General features: G+C 44.7%; 1 protein-coding gene across 1 annotated transcript in view; it reads left to right on the top strand.

The window, feature by feature from the left end:
- The window catches only part of GALNTL6 (polypeptide N-acetylgalactosaminyltransferase like 6), a 982562-nt gene that overhangs the window by 907123 nt on the left and 52074 nt on the right, over positions 1-23365 (top strand). Inside the window, exon 9 of the mRNA XM_054717643.1 lies at positions 6658-6879. Coding sequence (XP_054573618.1) covers positions 6658-6879 — 222 coding nt within the window. The remainder of the gene's footprint in view (positions 1-6657; positions 6880-23365) is intronic.

Below are 23365 nucleotides of genomic sequence, written 5' to 3'. Positions count from 1 at the left end.
CTTGTCTCACTTAACATAATATTCTCCAGGTCCCTCCATGCTGTTATTTTTTGCAACTGCATAGTATTTCATGATGTAAATGTACCACAGCTTTTTTATGCACTCATCTACTAATGGGCACTTGGGCTGTTTCCAGATCTTAGCTGTTATAAATTGTGCTGCTATGCACATTGGGGTGCATGTATTCTTTCTGATTGGTGTTTCTGGTTTCTTAGGATATATTCCTAGAAGTGGGATCACTGGGTCAACTGACAGTTCCATATTTAATTTTTTTTTTTTTGAGGAAACTCCATACTGTTCTGCACAGTGGCTGCACCAGTTTGCATTCCCACCAGCAGTGTAGTAGGGTTCCCTTTTCTCCATATCCTTGCCACCATTTGTCATTTGTTGATTTGTTGATGGTAGCCATTCTGACAGGTGTGAGGTGATACCTCATTGCCATTTTAATTTGCATCTCTCTGATGATGAGTGACTTTGAGCATTTTTTCATGTCTCTTGGCCATTTGTATGTCTATTTAGATCCTTTGCAGTGTCTATTTAGGTCCTTTGCCCATTTTTTAAATTGGATTCTTTGTCTTACTTTTGTTAAGTTGTATGAATTCCTTATATATCTTGGAAATTAACCCTTTATTAGATGTATCATTGCCAAATATGTTCTCCCATACAGTTGGCTTCCTTTTCATTTTGTTTATGGTTTCTTTTGCTGTGCAGAAGTATTGTTATTTCCATAATAATGACTTCAGAATGATATTATTTGGCCATTCCCCTGGGTGGTTTATAAGCAGGGAAGTGGGAAGTGTTATGGACAAGGCAATGCCAATGGGATGGTAGGCAGCACAACAATGGCAAATAATTCATCGAAGAACAAGTCTGATACTTTTGATGCAGGAATATTATAAAAAAAGGGACACAGAGGCAACCAAGAAATCAGAGTAGTCTTTGTAGCATTGTCTCTTTTCTGCATCTCGCTGTATTAATTGAGCCCTACTTTGTGCCCACCATTGACCATAACTAACCAAGGAATCCATGAGGCGGCGAGGAGGTCAGGTGGGGAGGAGGCCCAGGGAGATGCTGGATGGGGAGTTGGCAGGACAGAACAAGAAAAGTGTACGATCCCATTAGGAATAAAATATTTGAAGACTGTGTCTCCAAATCCAGCAGACCCCTGGGAACAGTTCCAGGCCTTAATTAGAATTTGGTAGCAATTTTTAAGATAAAGTGATTTTCCTAAATATCACTAGTTTTGTTTGTCTTGTTTTTGTTTTGTTTGTTTTTGTTAATCCTCACCCAAGGATATTTTTCCATTGACCTTTTATTTTTTTTTTTTTATTTTTTTTTTTTTAATTTCTTTATTGATTAAGGTGTCACATATTTGTCCTCATCCCCCCATTCCCATCCCACCCCTCTCCCCACGCATGCCCCAATCCCCTGTTGAACTTAACCGTTGGATAGGCTTATATGCATGCATACAGGTCCTTTGGTTGAACTCTCCCCCTCCCCCCACCCTCCCCCTACCCTCCCCTATCCTCCCTCTGAGGCCCGATAGTCCGATCGATGCCTCCTTGCTTCTGGTTCTGTTCTTGTTCCTCAGTCTATGTTGTTCATCATTTCCCCTAGATGAGCGAGATCATATGTCACTAGATATATACTAATAAGCACTGAATGTGAGACAAGCAATAATAGTTATGCTGACAGGCAAATGAATCAGTCTGTAGCGAGCTTCCCCCTGGACCAACAGTTCTTTTGAGACTCAATTTCAATGTCCAGTAGTTCCTTATGTGTACATGTCAGCACTGACCCCCCAGCTCTGGATGGTGGACAAATGGCGGTAACGGAGGTCCGACTCCCTCTGGTTTGGTCTCGGCCGAACCCAGGGGCACGGCGTCACCCGGACTAAGGGGCACGTGGCCTCACCCATACCCAAGGGGCGCGTGGTCTCACCCGGGCCTGGGACCCAGCCTCACCCGGATGGATCCAGGGGCACACGGCCTCACCCGGACCCAGGCTCTGGCTTCACCCGGACCCAGGGACACTTGGCCTCTCCCAGACCCAGGGCCACTTGGGCTCACCCGGGCCTAGGTGCACGAGGCCTCATCTGGATCCAGGGACACATGGTCGCACCCGGACCCAGGGACGCTTGGCCTCTCCCAGACCCAGGGCCACTTGGGCTCACCCGGACCTAGGTGCACGAGGCCTCATCTGGATCCAGGGACACATGGTCGCACCCGGACCCAGGGACGCTTGGCCTCTCCCAGACCCAGGGCCACTTGGGCTCACCCGGGCCTAGGTGCACGAGGCCTCACCCGGATCCAGGGACACATGGTCTCACCCGGACACAGTGACGCTTGGCCTCTCCCAGACCCAGGGCCACTTGGGCTCACCCGGGCCTAGGTGCACGAGGCCTCACCCGGATCCAGGGACACATGGTCTCACCCGGACCCAGGGACGCTTGGCCTCTCCCAGACCCAGGGCCACTTGGGCTCACCCGGGCCCAGGTGCACGAGGCCTCATCCGGATCCAGGGACGCATGGTCTCACCCGGACCCAGAGACGCTTGGCCTCTCCCAGACCCAGGGCCACTTGGGCTCACCCGGGCCTAGGTGTACGAGGCCTCACCCGGATCCAGGGACACATGGTCTCACCTGGACCCAGGGGCGCTTGGTCTTTTCCAGACCCAGGGGCACGTGGCCTCACCCGGGCCTAGGTGCTCGAGGCCTCACCCGGATCCAGGGACACATGGTCGCACCCGGACCCAGGGACACTTGGCCTCTCCCAGACCCAGGGCCACTTGGGCTCACCCGGGCCTAGGTGCACGAGGCCTCATCTGGATCCAGGGACACATGGTCTCACCCGGACCCAGGGACGATTGGCCTCTCCCAGACCCAGGGCCACTTGGGCTCACCCGGGCCTAGGTGCACGAGGCCTCACCCGGATCCAGGGACACATGGTCTCACCCGGACACAGTGACGCTTGGCCTCTCCCAGACCCAGGGCCACTTGGGCTCACCCGGGCCTAGGTGGACGAGGCCTCACCCGTATCCAGGGACACATGGTCTCACCCGGACACAGGGATGTTTGGCCTCTCCCAGACCCAGGGCCACTTGGGCTCACCCGGGCCTAGATGCGCGAGGCCTCAACTGGATCTATTGACCCCTGGCCTCACTCGGACCCAGGGGAGCGCGGCCTCCCCCAGACCCAGGGGCGCTTGGCACCTCCGCAAGAGTCCCGCCTCTCCCCGCAGGCATCTGGGTCTCCCACGGGTCCCCAGAAGCTGGATTTCAGTGTGATGGAGAGCTAATCTCCCCTAGGTTTGGAACAAAAGCCCCTTTCCCCCGCCACCAACCAGACCCACGCGCCTCCACACCTCATCCCCTCCGATTTCGCTGGTTTCCTCTTCCCTCTTAGCTATAAATCTACCATTCAGCCATCTCTCCTGTAGTTCTGGATGGCAGAGGCTCTGTCCTCCATTCGTGCCCCTGAAATTGCTGTGCGCGGTGGAGTTCGCAGTTCCTTTGTTTAACTTAGCCGCCTTCTTGATTCTCCTCTGTCAAAATGGCTTAAAGGGCTTGAATGTAAGATGAGAACTCCTAAGAATCCTCCAAATCGGTGTTGGCGGCCTCCGGGGCCTCGAGGATCTCACTGCGCAGTTCGGCCAGGTCGGTGGCGCGGATGCGCCCCTCCTGCAGAAAGATGGTCTCTTCCTTCACAGAGAGCTGCTGCGCCGAGTCCGCGGCCGCCGCCACAGCAGCTGCTGCGGCGCCCACGAGCCCATGGCCCCGGCTGCGGTGCTGACTGAGAGGAGCAGCCGCCCGGTCTGGGGAGACGCGAGCAGCAGTCGCCACCCTCACTAGTCCATGTTCCAGTTGTATTTCCGAAACTGCCATGTGAGGCAACACATCAGCCTTCACCTCCGCCGTCATCTTTTTCGAATTCCCCAATTTGTTCTTCTTAATCCCTTGAATTCAGTCAACTCTACTGAGGTCTAGTGGCGCCGGGAGGTGCACGGAGAGGGCGCCCGGGCCTCCGTCCGTTGTGCGGGGCGCGCGGCCCGCGGAACCAGGCGCGCGGGGGCCTCGCGGCGGGGATGGGCGCTGGGCGGCCGCCGGGCTCCGGAAGCCGCTGCCGCCGCGGCGTCCCCAGTGCCCCGGGCCGGGCGGCCTGCGGGGGCGGCGCAGTTGCGAAACTGAGTGAGTATCTACAGTTAAGTCTTGATTGTTGTTGGTGTCACTAGGAGGAATTGTCCTCCAGGCCAATTGTCCATGAGGACCCTCTTTGTCTATATAGGAAGAGTTGCTGTGCAGGAGACATGAGGCTCCTGTGTCTGTGTCCCTCTGTATTCCTTGCAAACACCTCTGAGAGAAACGCGCCCTGGAGTTTCGCCCGCTGCCTGGAACTGGGTTTCAATGTAGTTGGAACTGGGTCTCAGCGCAGTCTGGCGCCTTTGTCTCCTTCCCAGCAGGGCCATTCAGTGGCGCAGGCAACAGTCCCTCCTCTGCGCGCCCTCCCGTGTGCGCCTCTGGAGCCGCCGCTCCTCTGTGCCTCTGCCCCACAGGCCAAATTCATTCCCCCAGCATGTGCCTGGCTTCCCAGGGTCTCGCCCGGAACTGGGGTTCAGTGCAGTCAGAACTGGGGTTCAGCACGGTCCGGAGCCCTTGTCTCCCTCCCGCTAGGGCAGTTCAGTGGCGCAGGCAACAGTCCCTCCTCTGCGCGCCCTTCCTGCGCGCGCCTCTGGAGCTCTGCCTTCCCCCGCTCCTCTGTGCCTGCGCCCCACAGCCCAGACTCATTCCCCCAGCCTGCGCCTGGCTTCCCAGGGTTTCGCCCGGAACGGGGTTCAGTGCAGTCGGAGCCGGCGCTCAGCGCAATCCGGAGCCTTTATCTCCTTCCTGCCAGTGAACGCCGGCCAGGCCGTCAGCCGCCCCCTCCTCTCCGGCTCTATCCTCCCCGCAGGCTCGCGTGCTCGTGTCTCCGTCCGTTTCTCCATACCTCAGGCTTCTGCGGCTCCCCCGACCGTCCCCGTGGCCTTCTCCTTCTCCCCAGCTGTGGGCATTTCAGTCCGCCAGCTTTCCTGTGGTTCTGGACGATGACCGTTCTGACCTCTAGTTGTATTTTTGAAATTGTTGTGCCCGGCTGCGGGTTAGGTGCTTAACCTATGGCGCCATCTTCTCATTTTTCCATTGACCTTTTAGAGAGAGTGGAAGAGAGAGGGAAAGACAGAAACATCAATGTGAGAGAAACACATAAATTAGTTGCCTCCAGCACACACACTCCTGGGGCCCGGGCTGGGGAGGAGTCTGCAACCATGGTAAGTGCCCTTGACTGGAATCGAACCAGGGACTCTTTGGTACACAGGCCAACATTCTATCCACTGAGCCAAATCGGCTAGGACAAAATATCACTAGTTTTTACTTTACTTTTACACATGTCTGGGTCTTCTTAAAGTTCCCAGCTATTCTGTTCATTTTATCTTCTAATGCAAATGAAAACCTGGAAAGGGTCAATGTTCACACCAACTGGATACTTAAATTAAGGAATTTGAACACAAAACAAAGAGAACCCTAGCCTATGGGACACCAGCCTATGAAACTGGGCTGCAAGCAGGAGGCATGAGACCTCCTCTCTTCAAGACACTGCGGTTGCTTTGTCTGCCACGTAGCATCACAGAGCTGAAGGGATGTCAGAGAGCATCTCATCTCCGCTAGCACCCTTCCCACAGACCACACGAACAATGCAGTTCAGCTGTGGCCAAGCCCCGTACCCAGGCTCTCTGATTTCCAATGCCGCACTCTTTCTAGTAATAACAGCTCTACTATTCATAACACCTACTGCGTGCCAGGTACTATCCTAAGCACTTTGCAGGTTACTTTATTTAATCCTACAACCCCTCCCATGGTGAAGGTACAGATTACTACATGCACTTTCTTTAAGTGAGGAATCTGAGGCCTAGAATCAAATAACTCTCTCAATCTCAAAACTGACCGAAGGGCTGTGCTTCTTACCCTGAACGCACACACGCTCCGGCCCCTATCCGGGGTGCCTATTTCCCTGCCATCAACCTTCCTTCACCCCAATGAAGACTAGGTACTTGGTGCTTCCCTTCGCCCGGCTTCATTGCGCAGCAGTTTACTAGATTCTGCTTGGCGCCCGGGTCACACGTAGAAAGTATCATCAGAACGCCTGGTCTTGAACTGAGCGATGCTGCATTCTCTCTGTAACTGGGCATCAGCTTGTTTGTCCTCCTTCTAAGCAAGATCCCTGACTGTTGACTGGAAAGGCTTTAAGCAAAGCGATGCCTGAGAGGAACTTCATTATCTCCCGTTTCACCTGCCTTAGTTCTACGTGAAAAAAAGAGAGAATTTTTATAATTATGAAGTAACGGGAGGGATGAGAAAGTTGATACAATTGTAAACTGAATTTTGACTAGCTCCAATTAATTATCTGATTGGCAACTGACCCCCCTGTCAGAGCGGGAATGAATGCAAAGCCTTGGGCTAATCATATCATACCCCATGCAGTTGTGAAAACTCATCGTTAATAAGCCACCAACCGGAGCTGCCTGAGGTTGTCTGATTTCTTTCCCTTTTCTCTCTTCAACTTCCAGTGCAACTGAGCTCACCCTTGAGTGCATAGACCAATAAATGACAATCTTTTCTGCTGCACAGAACCTGAAGCGGGTGGCGGAGACCTGGATGGATGAATTCGCCGAGTACATTTACCAGCGCCGGCCAGAGTACAGGCACCTCTCCACGGGGGACATCTCCGCCCAGAAGGAGCTGCGCAAACAGCTCAAGTGCAAGGACTTCAAGTGGTTCATGGCCGCCGTGGCCTGGGATGTGCCGAAGTACTACCCTCCCGTGGAGCCCCCACCTGCTGCCTGGGGAGAGGTGAGGGGCGGCTGCGTGAACCCTGCTCTTGCTTTAGTGCGTCCATCTCTCGCAGCCTCAGGAAATGGGAGGGGCCGTGGGAACCCTCACTTCTTTGCCCAGCTGGAAAGTCACGTTAGCTTAAGTGACCTTGGCTAGGTGAATGGTCAACCTCTTTAGAAATTGCAAAGGGTGAGCATTCAGCCCTCAGCCCCTACAGCTCCACCTAAAATTTCTTGGCCACTGTTGACCCCCCCCAAATGGATTTTTCAACATACCTGAAAAATATGTTTATTTGAGGTTAGTGAAATGACCATGAGAGCTTGTAGAGAATGAACTTACCTGTCATGCTACTGCATCGATAAGGGTGACCTGATGTCCGTGATAAAATCCCTCGCAGCCCCCCATGCTCAGCCTTGTTCCTGTCTGTATAAGCAAAGGACAAGGTGACAGAAAGGCTTGGCTTTTTTCCTACGCAGGCTGTGCTGTGCGGAATCGTGAGGAAATGCATTTCCCTGATACCCGGAACTGTGCCATGTGCGGGAGCCCCGCCTGTTCCCTAAATAAGCACTAACCTTTCCACCTCCGAACGCTTTAAATATCCATCTTTGGGCATTAAAGGACTATTGTGCCGGTTCACTTCCATTCCATCCCGTGACTATAGCCATTTCCCCATAGAATAGAGTGTGGAAAGCAAGAACTGACATTGGATAGGGTGGATTTATCCTAGCAGCCTAATCTGCTTTTAGCAGAAGGTTATGGGGGAAGTGCAGGCTGGGCGCGAGGCTTTCCGCAGGCAGGAGTTGACTGTTGCACAGGACCCTTTTCAGCATCATCCTTGGTGTGTTTGATGGTGTGTTTGTCTGGTTAGTGTCTGTGGCCTGGTAGAGCTCTCACCCAGGTGGCTGGGGCATAGATGGAGAGGCCCCAGGTACTGAGGCGTGTTCCTGGGTGAGCTGTCCCAGCTCCTGTAGAAAATGTATTCGGCAAGTTACATGTGTGCTGTTTGCTTTGCTGAGAGGGTCCAGAAAGATGTCATTCTTTACCTGAGCCAGATCCCCAGACATGAAGGAGTGGAGGCCATCTCCACATGCTCCATCTCCTAATGTTTTTTATAACATATTTTTATTGATTTCAGAGAGGAAGGGAGAGGAAAAGAGAGATAGAAACATCAATGATGAGAGAGAATCATTGATTGGCTGCCTCCTGCACACCCCACACTGGGGATCGAGCCTGCAACCTGGGCATGTGCCCTGACCGGGAATTGAATCGTGACCTCCTGGTTCATAGATTGACACTCAACCCCTGAGCCACGCTGGCTGGGCTCTTAATGTCTTTTGTATGTGCGCATGGCCCTGATACTGGCTGCTTAAATCAGTTAGTAATTTGGTCTAATCCTTTGCATCTTAAACATTTCATTAGAGTTTCCCTGGAACGTTAGTAATATTAATCTACTGGTATTAATTTTAGCTATTTAGCATGGGCTTAATTTACAACAGTGGAAATTGAAAGTACCCTCTAGAAAGAACTTTCTTAGGCTAATGCATCATAAGACATAGGAATTTTTTACCCAATAAGCAGCTGAGTTCCTTCCTAGAGCATTATGGTTAAAATCATGTCTGTCATCTATCTGTGATAATTTAAATGTAGTCCTGCCTTAGTGACCAAGAAATACTCCTGAAGACTTCACAGTATTATTGTGTGATTTGCAGCTGCATTAAACTTTCATCAATCTTTTCTCCACCTGATATAGAAACAAAAATGTTTATTCCTACCTGCTTACTACCTTAAACTGCATGCAATGGGCCACATTTTCCCACATTACATGACTAAACTATAACGGGTATTTCCGAAGCACCTTGCTTGGAAACAGATTCAAGCTTCCATTGAGGTTCAAGAAAAGACACAACTTCCCAGGAATAATCAAAGACCCATTTTAGGGCCAAGTAAGCTATGCCAGTATTTTTATCCATTACTCTAGACTGCCTCACACCTTTTACAAGGCTTGTGTGGCCTTAGGGACATTTGCATTCATCATTCCTGGTCTAAACAATCAGACATTGAGAAGATCAGAATTTTTCTTTTAACATGATGACAAATTTCTTTCCTCAGTGCTTCAGAACAGCAAACAAAGAAAGGGCATATTTAGGTTAAGGGAAAGAAGAAAATGGGGATCTAGGTCAAGGGCCATCGCGTTCAAGTGGCATTTGTTTAGTAAAGAAGGCATGCTGCAGAGCAAGAATGAAGAATGAAGGCAGGGATTGGAGGGAGGCAGAAAGAAAGGAAGTGAACAAGTGACAAGGGTTTTCACTGGTAAATCGTTTTGAAAAATATCTATTTTCTAAGCAAAATAGATCCCTCAGAGTGAATGTAATACATATGTCTTTAATCCAGGAGGTAAGTGAAGTATTTGAAATGCAGCTTAATCTAAATGAAATAATGAAAAAGAAAGAATGTGTTCTAACTATACACTGGGTAATTACACCGTCTGTTTAATTGTGGACAAAAATTACTAAATGATCTCCGAAAAAAAATTCTTTCAAATTTTTTTACTCTTGTGTTTTCTTCTCCCTTTGAGAGGGCTTTTAAAAATAATAATTGTTTTGTTTTTTAATAAATCTACAGAAAAGTTGCAAAGATAGTGCAGAAAGTTCACATATACCCTTCATCTCACTTCTTTTCATATTAACATCATATGTTTGTACATTGGAACTAGTAATTAACATTGGCAAAATACGATTACCTAAAGTACAGACTTTATTCGGATTTCACCAATGTTAAATGTTTTTACTAATGCCTATTTTCTATCCCAGGACCCAATCTAGTATATGAGAGGGCTGTTTAATTTCCTATAAACTTTCATTGTTAGAATGGGCAAAGCTCCTAAATAAATGTCAATTGCTGTTTCAGTAAGAAAGTGAAAAAGGAAATGCAGGCTGTGCGGTTTTTCTTTTAAGAAGTTAGAGGAAAGAACCACAAACGTCCAACAAAGTAAACCTAAGCATTCTTTATGGGAGACCTGTGCCAAGAAGTGGGGAAACTCGCTGTTTTGTGCACTTGTACTTGGAATGATTTTCCACCTGCTTTTCTGTGCCAGCCTGATTCTGGGTAAACAGAGAAGTGCTTAGGCAATTTTTGGCTCTGGTAGTTGAAACCCAGTTTGTAAAGGATATGTTACAGACATTACACACCCTATAAACTGCTACTCATTTCCCTGACAAATTCAGCTGCATTGTTGCACTTGTCTCCTAACTTATCTCTCTGCTTCTGCCCTTTCTCCCTTCTGTTTATTCTCAACATAGTCCACTTAAAATGGAGATCAGGCCCCTCCTCCATTCAAAACCTTTCAGTAGCTACCATATATCTAAGGGTAAGAACCAAAGTCCTTATCTGTACCATAAATGATCTGACTCCTGTTGTGGTCCCTTCAATCTCTTCTCTTATGTTTCACTGCCAGCTTACTTTTCTCTGGGCACACTGGCCTCCTCACTATTCTTCCACCTGGCCAGACACTATCCTGCCCCAGGGCCTTTGCACTTGCTATTCCTTCTGCTTAGAATCCCCCAGACTCAGAAATCTTATGTCTCCTTTCCTCACTTCCTTCAGGTTCTTACTCAAAAAATCATCTTCTTAGTTATGCCTTCTGTGGTCACCCTATGTATTGTCTGCAACAATTCACAAACACATGGATTCTCATGCTTACACACATCTAATCCCCCTTCCTTGCTTTGCTTTCTCCTCAGGATCCATTACTATACAACAAGGTATCTAATGTATACACTGAGTTGCCAGATTATTATGATCTCTGAATGCATAATAATCTAGCCATTCAGTATATATCCTATCTACACTAATAAAAGAGAAACATGCAAATTGACCATCACTCTGCTATGCCCACCAGCCAATCAGGAGCGAGTATGCAAATTAACCCAACAAAGATGGCGATGGCCACAGAGCTGGAGTGAGCAGGAGGCTTGGGTTGCCACCAGTGATGGAGGAAGCCAAGCTTCCTGCCCGCCCTGGCCGGCCCTGGCCTCCACTCAAGGCTACAAAGTTTCAATTATAGAAGATAAATAAATCCCAGATGCCTGCTTCCAGCCGGCCCTGGCCTCCACTCAAAGAGGCGCTAAAAAAAAAATAAAAAGGAAAAAAGGAGGGGCTGGGAGCCTGGATCACTGAGGGTCATGGCCAGCCTGAAAACAGCCCTCAGCTCCTCACCCAGGCTGGCCGCACTCCCATAGGGTGAGGGTCCCTGCTGGGGGGGTTTGGCCAGCTTGCAAACAGCCATCAGCCCCTCACCCAGGCTGGCCAGGCACCCCAGCGGGACCCCCCACCCTGAAGGGGCTGTGGCCAGCTTGAAAACAGCCCTCAGGCCCTCACCCAGGCAGGCCACGCCCCCCAGCGGGGACCTTCACCCCATGGGGGCGTGGCCAGCCTGCAAACCACCACAGGCCCCTCGCCCAGGCTGCCCCATGCCCCAAGGGAAGCCCCACCCTGATCCAGGACACCCTTCAGGGAAAACCAGCTGGCCCCCACCCATGCACCAGGCCTCTGTTTATACTAATAAAAAGGTAATATGTTAATTAGACTGGAAGACCTTCCAGGAGACCTTCCGGATGTTCTTCTGGACAAAGCCATGGTGGCAGGGCTGAGGTAGAGGTGATTAGAGGCCAAGAGGGGAGGGCAGTTGTGGGTGATCAGGCTGGTGGGGGGCAGGACCATTGGGGGTAAGCAGACCAGCAGGGGGGCCAGTTGGGAGCAAGCAGGCTGTCAGTGGGGGTCAGTTGGAGGTGATCAGGACAGCATGGGGGCAATTTGGAGTGAGCAGGCTGGCAAGGGGGGGCAGTTGGGGGTGAGCACACTGGCACGGGGGGCAGTTGGGGGTGATCAGTCTGGCAAGGGGGCATTTGGGGGTGAGTGGTTAGGGGCAATCAGGCAGGCAGGCAGGCAGGCAGGTAAGCGGTTAGGAGCCAGCAGTCCCAGATTGCAAGAGGGATGTCCGACTGCTGGTTTAGGCCTGATCCCTGTAAACTGGCAGTAGGACATCCTTCGAGGGGTCCCAGATTGGAGAAGGTGCAGGCCGGGCTGAAGGACACCCCCACCCCCGTGCATGAATTTTGTGCACCGGGCCTCTAGTACATATAATAAAAGGCTAATATGCAAATTGTCCCCTCGACCAGGAGTTCTACCAGCAGGCAGGCCGACCAACTGCCCATGTCCCCTCCCCCTGGCCAGGCTGGCCGGACCCCACCCATGCACGAATTCATGCACCTGGCCATGATGCACACATACATACACACACACACATACATATACTGAGTGGCCAGATTATTATGAGTTCAGAGATCATAATAACCTGGCCACTCAGTGTATATTTATTGTATTTCTCACCTATCTGCTCCACTATAAAACAAGCTTTGTAACATAGGGATTTTGTTGATTTGGGGAGTTACAACTGCTAGAAAAAGTGTTTGGCATGTAGGAGATGCTCAATAAATATTTGTTGAATGAATAAATGAATAGAGGACCCTGGCTCCCTATTGTTCTCCTCCCTGTTCAGTGCTCTGCCCACACACTTTCAAAGAGCAAGCACACTGAGCACTCACTCTGCTTTACCAACCCCCTCCTTGGCTGCACAAAGTCCACCTCACGGGGAAGCTTGGCTAGGAAGACAGTTTGTGTAATGCATTTTGGGTAAGTCATTCTGATGGACTGTCAGATCTGTGGTCCACATGACAGTCAAACAAGATATGGAATGCTCTCTAAGGAGAAAAAGAAGAAACCCCCAAAGTGAGAATTTTATTACCTGGCAATTTCCCAACTCTACCTTCAGCTTCCTACTTAAAAGACAAGAAGACATTAAAGCCATATCTGGTGGAGACATTCTCTCCAGAACTCATTCCATCCTCCGGTGCGCAGAGGCAGTGGGTAAAGTGGGGAGGATACGGGGCCCAGAGAGAATAAATAGGGTTTGAGCTGTGTAATAAGTCCAACGTCCCTTAGTGCTGTTCAAATAGAAGCAATGTGCTTTTCCATGGTGCTGTGTTGGGTAGGGACAGGACAGATTTAAAGTGGAAAACTCTTCTTACATCATGCACATATGGAGTGTCTTTTTTTGTGTCAAGATGCTAAATGAAAGAAACAGAATCTCCCATTTTTTTTTCTCCTTCTTATCCCTTCCCTCCTTAGAATTCATGAATTTGCTAAAGTCATTTATAGTACTCCTTTATAGTCCAAAAAGAAGACTTCTGCAGAATCGCAAATATCATGTGTAAGAGCGAATAAAAGTAGTAAAATAGACAAACTTGTCTCTTCCAACCAGCACCATAAATTCTTTTAAGAAGCGTCTGCTTACTGTCCTCAATGTGCCAATCTTGGCCCCTCCGCTTGTCATCATGCAGTTGTGCAAAACTTTTTTTTAAATCTTTATTTTAAAAACTCATCTCAATACCTAACTGCTTCGGCTGCTATTTAAATTCCTTCCTCAAGGTTCATGTCACCCTGAATTATGGAACATTCACAGAGCTCGGCATCCTGAATAATCCCTGGTCTCCTCCTCTGCTTTGGGCAGTGCTTGACTTCCTTCCATTGCTTCCTTTCTTCTGCTGTACTCGCAGTGCACCGGCTTTTCCACTTTCCCCATATCAGCTTACAGGAAAGGAAGTTCGACACTAGGAGCTGCATTATTTGAAAGACCATCTGAGGATGTGCTGTTGTCTTTTTCAAACAAATGATGTGGAAGTGCTGCTGCTGTAAAGGCCAGAGCTTTCTGCACAAGGGGTGAGGTTCTCCCCCATTCTCTTGGGAGAGCCATGGCCAGCTTCCCACCTTCCCCTGAAACCTAGTCTTACAACAAGGAAAGGTAGAAAGTCAGATTGCCCTGTTACTCCCCCAGCAACGCTACAGGGACCTTCCTTGCCACTCAAGCCAGATGTTTAAATTAAGCAGTCATTGGAGATGCTTTGCCATTCTCTGAGTGTATTAGAGTTGACTCGATCTGTCATTTATTTTCTCAGGCAGAAGCAATGCCAGAGGGCTATGCTAATGCATCTCTCTGGAGCTCAACAACAAGGTTGAGAAAAATGTAAAAACAAATAAAGAATCACATTGTCCTTTCAGATCTTACTACGTGCTTTCTGAGTTGTCAACAATTGAGACAGTTGAAGACAAACTTAAGTATCTATGATAAATATAGTTTTAGTTCCATATTCTCAGCTGAGTACATTGGACATCTTCCTAACAGTGGCCATTTGACTCAAGTCATGATGGAATCAGAGCTAACAGATTTATTTTTCTTCTCTTATATGCCAAACAAAACTCTCTGTCTTTTCCATTTATTTTGTTCTTCCTTAAAATGTATGTATTCATATTGACATATATTCACACACATAAGTATATGCCTTTTGGGGTTCATGTGACAGAAGTAAATTAAATTTTAACTGTATGTTAGCCTAATTATGAATTCATCTTAATGTTTAAGTTTCACTGACAATTGATACCTTTCTACTTCCAAGAAAACTACAAAATTAATAGAATTTGAGGATCCTTCAATTATCTCTGTGGCCTCAGAGAGATGGCATTGATGGAACAAATTCAGTAGAACTTTTCCAGTCATGGACTTAAGAACTATGTCCACCTTACCCATTCTTTAACAAAGTGCCTGTAAGACTGCCCTCAACTTGCCTTAAAAATCCAGTGACCACCCACAGGTAGAGAACAAGAATAAGCACAGCAAATAAATAAATAAATAAATAAATAAATAAATAAATAAATAAATAAATAAGATTTTGGGGAATAAAAATTAGAAAATACTGGGAATCAGTTCTAAGTGAGCAAGATCGGGCTTGGAATTTGGTTTTAATCACTCACAGGCAGGCAACAATTAAAAGCAAAAGCCAGTGTTCCCCTAAGTGTCCTTGTAATGTCCTGAGCTGCTCGGTTAGCAGTTAGTGGGTCCTGACTGGCCCTGTTCCAAACTCTGGGAAGTATAGTGACTCAGTTGCTGAATGAGAAGCAGTACCTTAAATTCACAGTGGATATGTTTTGGGCAACCTTAAGGTCATCCGTCAGAAATAGAGTTTGAGAGCAACTTGGAGCTTAACTATCTCTGTTTGGGTTTGGGACATGCCCAATAAGCACACCCGTACTCCCCAGCAGCCTCCACGGCTAAATTCTTTCTCTGCCGTTTATTTTCTTACAATTATCTCTTCTTTTTTTATTCATTTGATTAGATTTCTTCCTATTAAATTTGAGATCTAGGAATTAACTTCGACCAGCTTAGATTTCCAGAATTCTGTTTTTGTCTAATCAACAACCCAGTGGTATGTGGCTAAGATCATTCCCTTTTTATAGTGTCATGCATAGCTCTTTCTATTGAGCCTCTGTTGCCCATTGTAATGCCTGTTAGTTAGTCAATTTCTAAATTAAGATGGCCTGTCCTTTAGGTCTATTACAAAAAGAAACTATCATAACAAGATAATCTCAGGAGGAGCTTAACTTTCCAGACCAATCTCTAAAACAAGAAAGGCAAATTACTTTTCCAGCCTTGTTCTAGACCCAAGTCATCTACAACCAATGATACACATTCACGCTTTTTGCCTATGCTTTCTTGTCTGAGTTGCATACAAGTTTGCAGCAGATAGTTTTGTTCCAGATTCTACCATTCAAATACTGCTATTCTACTGGAAATAATAAAAACCCATATGGTGTGATGCCAGAAATAAGGAGTTACATTTTCCACAATATCTTTGCTTGAAAATATACTGAGATTGAGATATCACTTCACTCCTGTCAGAATGGCTGCCATCTATAAATCAACAAAAACAAGTGTTGGCGAGGATGTGGAGAAAACAGAACCCTAGTCACTGTTGGTGGGAATGCAGACTGGTGCAGCCACTATGGAAAACATAGTATGGAGTTTCCTCAAAAAATTACAAATGGAACTGTCTTATGACCCAGAAATTCCACTTCTGGGAATTTATCAAAAGAAAAAAAGCTGTAAAAAAAAAAAAAAAAAAGGAAAAACAAGAAAAAAAGCTGTGGTACATTTACACAATGGAATACTAATCTGCTATGAAAAGCAAGAAAATTTCACCCTTTTTTGACAGCTTGGATGAACCTGGAGGACATTATACTAAGTGAAATAAGCCAGTCAGAGAAAGACAAGTACCATATGATTTCACTCATAGGTGGAATTTAATTAACAAACTGAACTACCAAGCAAAAAAGAGACAGACTCATGGGTAGAGAGCAGGCAGACAAATCTGGTTGGGGGAGGGTACTAGAGGGGTGGAGGGATTGAGTAAAAAAAGAAATAAAAAGAGAACTCATGGACATCAGTGTGGTGATTGTGGAGGGTGGGGGGGGGTGGAGATGGAAGAATGCATACAGGAAATAAATGCTGATGGAAAAAATAAAATAATTAATTCAGATTGACCAGTAAAGCAAATCTAACTCTCTGCTGTATATGAGACACACCTGAATCAAAATGATGCAGAAACATTAAAGGATTAAAGAATAAGCACAGATATACCAGGCAAATCCAAGTAATAAAGAAGCTGAGGTTGAGATTTTAATATGAAACCAGGTAGAATGAGGTTTTAAAAAAGCTTAAAAGGCTTTATAAAGGTAAAAAAAAATACATTATAGTGACTAAAGACCACAATTTCTAGAAAAAACAACTTTCAAAGGTAGAAACTGTTGGAAATGTAAGGAGAAACTGACAGGAACACACCAATAATAGGACAGCTTAACATAGTTCTCTCCATGCAAGAAATAATAGGTGGACCAAAATTAATGCAGCTGTGTATATTAATCTAAACCTTGTGATCAATAATGAAAATCTAATAGACCTATTTAACTCTGACAATTTTTTTTATTTACCATCCTTTCAAGTACACAGATTTAAAAGTAGGTTAATGTTATAAAGAAATAAAGTTTGCTGCATATATAAAAAGAGATCTAAATAAAATTCAACAAAATAAGCACCCTATATTCTTACATTTGAATTGGAAATGTCAATGTAATTCAACTTTTTTCTCACATTCTAAAACTAACAATTTTCTAACTGTGTCCACTGAAAAGGCCTAGAAACATTTTCAATCCCATCTCAGTGAGCACACCTAATGCTCAACTGTGGTGTCTAAATAGGATTCTCCACTAAAAGGAACTAGGGCTCCTTGAAGAATGTGTGATTTCAGTTGTGGGCAGGAGATGTAGAAAATGAGCTGGGACATTTTGCTCTAGAAAACAAGGAAGGAAAGGAAGCTGTCAGAGGCTGATGGAGGTCGTGTCAAAAGGACCTGGAAAGGGGATCCCACTTGCCATAGATGGGACAATATGAACATCAAAATGAGAAAATGGCCCAATTACTTTAAATGTACTACATAGAGATTCATAATGATGCTTTAAACACTCAAGAGGTAAAAGAAAGAGAGAATAAAAACTACTGTATGCCATTGGCAGTTGCTAGGACACCAATTCATTTCTCTGAAAACTGGCATTTTAAAGGGAAACGAGTATTTTTCTTGGTTTTCTGTATAATATACATTTTAATGTATCCAAAGAGTCCTAGTGCTTGAAAGTTTTTAACAGTGATTCTGAGATAATGAATTCAAAGAGAAAGAATTAGAAAAATCACTATGTTTCAACCCCTCATGCACTAACTGCTCATCATTGGAAGGTAAAAGCATGCGATGAACTAGAGATGAAAAACAATAAAATTATCAATCTATACTGTCATCTGAACTCACTGATCAATTTTAGCATCATTAAAAATGAATCATACAGACATTGTGATATGATGCAATGTGAAGGCATTTTAAACAAGCTAGAAAATTAAGAACTATCCTTGAAAAATCTTTAAAAAAAATAAAAAGACAGAAAAAAAAAAACACCTAAATCTAAATTTAAGCCTTTAAATCTAACTTGAGTCTACAGGAAATTCATGGAATAGAAAATAAAGTTAAACATCTCAAGCCAAATCTAGAATGTAAAGACCTAAGTACATGGCAGTGAGAGAAGAGGAGGGGGGACTACTCTAAATTGTGAGATATTCACAAGGCTCTGTGGAGCTTAACAACCAAACACAATGAAATAGAACTTGTTTGGATCTTGAATAGAATACTAACTGAAAAGAAACATTTTTAGGCAATTGAAGGGTATTTGAATATGGGCTAGGTATTAGATAATACTAAGTAGTTGTTGATAATTTGTGGATATATGAGAAAATGTTCTCTCCCCCCCCCTCTGCTTCTCTCTCTCTCTCTCTCTCTCTCTCTCTCTCTCTCTCTCTCTCTCTCTCTCTCTCTCTCTCGCTTTCTCCTGCAGAAGCTTACTAACTAGGGATGAAATGACATGATGTGTGTGAATTGCTTTAAAATTCACACACATCATGTCATTTGTAATTCTCCAACAAAACAAAAAATAGGAGATTGGGAAGGAGAAGATAGATGAACAAAGTATGGCACAATGCTGATGGTTTCAAAAACAGGTGTTTTGAGCATAGACATTTTCATAATAAATAGGTGTGTTTTTTTCAAATGCATTGCCTTTGAAGGTATGTGGGAACATGATAATAATAGGGAAAGAGAGAGCATAAATTTTGTGATGTTATAGACACCAGAATTTTTACTTTACAATTACTATATTAAAACACATCATCTTAATGTTGAATGGCATAATGCCTCAAAAATATAATATTTTACTCAAATTTTTATATTTAGGATATTTATTAGCTCTATCCTAGAGCTGGTGTAGAATAACCTAAGAAAAGATACTGTATAACATGTGAGCAGATGGCACTTTCCTTTCTCCCTAAAACTCTCTCTCCCTCTTCCTCTCCCTCTCTCTCATGTCTAAAGGTTGGAGCATTGGTTACTAATTGTCCAGAAGACTTTCTTCTTTTTCACCAGAAAATAAAATTAGCTTTTGAAATCATACTATGATTAGTAAAATTTATAGAATAGCTCAAGTTTTCAAAAGCTTACTATCATTGGTTTAATCCTCCAAATGTTCATGAAACACATAGTCCAGCTATTCATAATTTAACTAGATAGCAATAGGATATTTAGAAATTAAACAATGGGTAAGAATCAGCACTATACCATGTTCACCAAAGGTTCTAGTCACCACAATGAAAATTACCACCTATCAATCTGAGTTCATGATTAAGAAGAGTCCAAATAACCCGTTCATTGTTGGGCATAAAGAAATAATCCATTTTAGCAGAAGCAAAGTAGCCAAAGGTCATAGAACTAAAAAGCCCTGAGAGCCCCACCTGGTTTGGCTTAGTGCATAGAGCATCAGCCCGAATACTGAAGGGACCTAGGTTTGATTTCTGTCAAGGGCATGTACCTGGGTTGCAGGGTTGATCCTGGCCCTGGGCAACCAATCAATGTGTCTCTCTCACATGGATGTTTCTCTCTGTCTCTCCACCACCCTTCCACTTTCTCTAAATATCAATGGAAAAATATCTTCAGGTGAGGATTAATGAAAAAAAAAAAAGAAGAAGAAAGAGCCCTAAGACACGAAAATCACATAACTGCTAATGTTAGGCGGGTATCTAAGGCATACCTGTGAGAATGAGCATACCCGCGAGAGTACTCAGCCATGATTGCTGATTCCCCAGATACGTGTTCGCCTGCTATCAGCCTGGTCCATGTGGAAGTTTAGAAGCATCAGCCTGAGGAAAAGGCTGGATGGATAAAACTGACCCTCCTCTTCGAAGATCCAGAAACTGGCTCTTTTCTGGCACTCACTGTTATCCCAAGAGAAAACGGCTCTCCCCAACTAAGAGGTACAGGGGGCTGAGAGCAATACCAAAATGTCCACTATTAGTTGTCAGTGAAAAGTACAACTGTCACAAAGCTCAGAAATCCACTTGTGGATAAAACCAGTACCTTTGGCCTCAGAGTGCTACGCATACACCAAAGGTTCATGGCAAATCTCTCTATTGATTTTGCATGATAAATCACTTCCAAGGGGAACAGAAAATCATGACATGCATATCATCAGCACATTCTCTCCATGTAAGCAGACTAGGTCAGAGGCAAAAAGTTGTTTGATGAACATGCAGTCAAAACAAAGATGAAGAGAATATTTAATGGCATCAGGGACATCAGTGGAGGGTTTGATTTGCCTTGACAAAACAACACTCGAAGTCTGCTGGCTGTGCCCTCCAGCTTCAGCTCCATCCTAAGAACAATTCCCCTGCCATTGAGATGGGGAATATGTGCAGGGCTGGTTAGCATTTGGATGGTACTAGCAACATTCATTTCTCAGTCACCTTGTCTGTCCTTCCATCACTGAATAACACCTAATCAACACATCCTTTCTTTTATCCCCGCTAATCCATTGCATGAGTTGTAGAGTTTTGCTGGCCATCCTGTCTCCTTCAAGTGACCTTACTTAGCTACTATCTGACCTAACAAGTGTTGTTGTTGTTTTTTGTTGTTGTTATTATTAATTCCCACCCCAGGATATTTTTTCCATTATTTTTTAGAGGAAGTGGAAGGGAGATGGAGAGTCAAAGAGAGAGAAACATCTATGTGAGAAAGACACATTGATTGGTTGCCTCCTGCACATGCCCTGACCAGGGCTGGGGATTGAGCCTGCAACCGAAGTACCTGCCCTTGACTGGGAATTGAACCCATGACCCTCTACCACTGAGTAAAACCAGCTCGGGCTCAAGTGTTCATTTTTATTCATCTTTTTTTATTCAGCACATATTAATGGGCCAGGCACTGTGCTCATCACAAGGGATGAATGGTGAGCATGTCAGACACAGTTTTTGCTTTCATGTGGCTGCAGGACTAGTGATCTATAATGAGCTATAATTATAAATTGCTTTCATAATTTCGAGGCACAGACAACTCACTTGAAGGATACTGAGTAAATCCCAGAGTTTTGAAACCCTCTGCAATGTGCAGAATGACTTCTGATGAGATCACATCTTCATGACCATGTCATGGCAGGACAAAACAATTAGAACATGTTGTTTTTCAGTATTCCCAGGTGCCAGCTTATACACCCCCCTTATGCAAATCCACAATTCACCCTCTTACATTAACAGGTTCCTGATATAAGTGCATGAAAATGAGTCCATAAAATGCCACATTGCAACAACTTCCAAATTAAAATAGGAGATAATTAACACAGTGTTAATTATCCTTTAGTTTTCCTCATTCATTTATTCTACAAACTTGAATCAAGCTCACGCCACCACATTTAAAGCACAATGTGCAATGTTGTGGCAAATACAATGATAAATAGGAAAAGGTCATGTTCTCAGTTCCCCATAGGTCAGTACACATCCTCAGCCCTACCCAATTCCCTAGCACCTTTCTTTGTTCAAATTCCAGCTCCAACATTTATTTTTTAATATTTTTATTGAGGTATTATATGTGTACATATCTTACCATTACCCCCCCCACCCCACACCCACACATGCCCTCCCCCCCAGAGTTTTGTGTCCATTGTTTATGCTTATATGCATGCATACAAGTCCTTCGTTTGATTTCATAACTCCCCCACCTTTCCCAAACTTTCCCCCTGTACTTTGAAAGTCTGTTTGATGCTTTACTGTCTCTGTATCTATCTTTTTGTTCACCACTTTATAATGTTCTTTACTATCCCTAAATGAGTGAGATCATGTGGTATTTTTCTTTCATTGACTGGCTTATTTCACTTAGCATAATGTTCTCCAATTCCATCCAGGTTGCTGCAAATGATGAGAATTCCTTCTTTTTTATGGCAGCATAGTATTCCATTGTGTAGATGTACCACAGTTTTCCGATCCAGTCATCTGCTGATGGGCACCTAGGCTGTTTCCAAATCTTAGCTATTGTAAATTGTGCTGCTATGAACATAGTGGTGCATATATCCTTTCTGATTGGTGTTTCTAGTTTCTTCGGATATATTCCCAGGAGTGGGATTACTGGGTCAAATGGGAGTTCCATTTTCAGTTTTTTGAGGAAACTCCATACTGTTCTCCACAGTGGCTGCACCAGTCTGCATTCCCACCAGCAGTGCACGAGGGTTCCTTTTTCTCTGCATCCTCGCCAACACTTGTTGTTTGCTGATTTGTTGATGATAGCCATTCTGACAGGTGTGAGATGGTACCTCATTGTTGTTTTGATTTGCATCTCTCAGATAATAAGTGACTTTGAACATGTTTTCATGTGTCTCTTGGCCTTCCTTCTGTCTTCTTTTGAAAATATTCTGTTTAGGTCTGTTGCCCATTTTTTTATTGGATCATTTATCTTCCTCTTATTAAGTTGCATAAGCTGCCTGTATATGTTGGAGATTAAACCTTTATCAGTGATAGCATTTGCAAATATGTTTTCCCATGCAGTGGGCTTTCTTGTTGTTTTGTTGATGGTTTCTTTTGCTGTAAAAAAGCTTTTTATTTTGATGTAGTCCCATTTGTTAATTTTCTCTTTAGCTTCCATTGCCCTAGGGGCAGTGTCAGTGAAGAAGTTCTTGTGGCATATGTCTGAGATTTTGTTGCCTGTAGATTCCTCTAGTATTTTTATGGTTTCCCGTCTTATGTTTAAGTCCTGTATCCATTTTGAGTTTATTTTTGTGTATGGTGTAAGTTGGTGATCTAGTTTCATTTTTTTGCATGTATCTGTCCAGTTTTCCCAACACCATTTATTGAAGAGACTGTCTTGACTCCATTGTATGTTCATGCCTCCTTTGTCAAATATTAATTGAGCATAGTGGTTTGGGTCGATATCTGGGTTCTCTGTTCTGTTCCATTGATCAATATGTCTGTTCTTGTGCCAGTACCAGGCTGTTTTGAGAACAGTGGCTTTGTAATACAGCTTGAAATCTGGTATTGAGATCCCACCTACTTTATTCTTCTTTCTGAGGATTGCTGAGGCTAGTCGGGGTCTTTTTTTATTCCAGATGAATTTTTGGAGAGTTCTTTCTAGGTCTGTGAAATATGCTGTTGGTATTTTGATGGGGAGTGCATTGAATCTGTAGATTGCTTTGGGTAGTATGGACATTTTAATGATGTTGATTCTACCAATCCAGGAACATGGTATGTTCTTCCATCTGTTTACGTCTTCCTCTATCTCTTTTTTCAGTGTCCTGTAGTTTTCTGCGTATAGGTCTTTTACCTCCTTAGTTAAGTTTATTCCTAGGTATCTTAATTTTTTTGGTGCGATGGTAAATGGGATTGCTTTTTTAGTCTCTCTTTCTGTAAGTTCATTATTGGTGTATAGAAAAGCCATAGATTTCTTGGCGTTAATTTTGTATCCCGCTACATTGCCGAATTCATTTATTAAGTCTATTAGTTTTTTGATGGAATCTTTTGGGTTTTTTTTATGTACAATATCATGTCATCTGCAAATAAGGACAGCTTCACTTCTTCTTTTCCAATTTGGATGCCTCTTATTTCTTCTTCTTGCCTAATTGCGATAGCTAATACTTCCAGTACTATGTCAAACAGGAGTGGTGAGAGTGGGCATCCCTGTCTTGTTCCTGTTCTTAGGGGAAATGG

This window comes from Eptesicus fuscus, chromosome 6, assembly GCF_027574615.1.
Source record: "Eptesicus fuscus isolate TK198812 chromosome 6, DD_ASM_mEF_20220401, whole genome shotgun sequence".
Classification (NCBI taxonomy): domain Eukaryota; kingdom Metazoa; phylum Chordata; class Mammalia; order Chiroptera; family Vespertilionidae; genus Eptesicus; species Eptesicus fuscus.
Note: the sequence above shows the minus strand (reverse complement) of the source record. Positions and strands in the feature narration are given on the sequence as shown.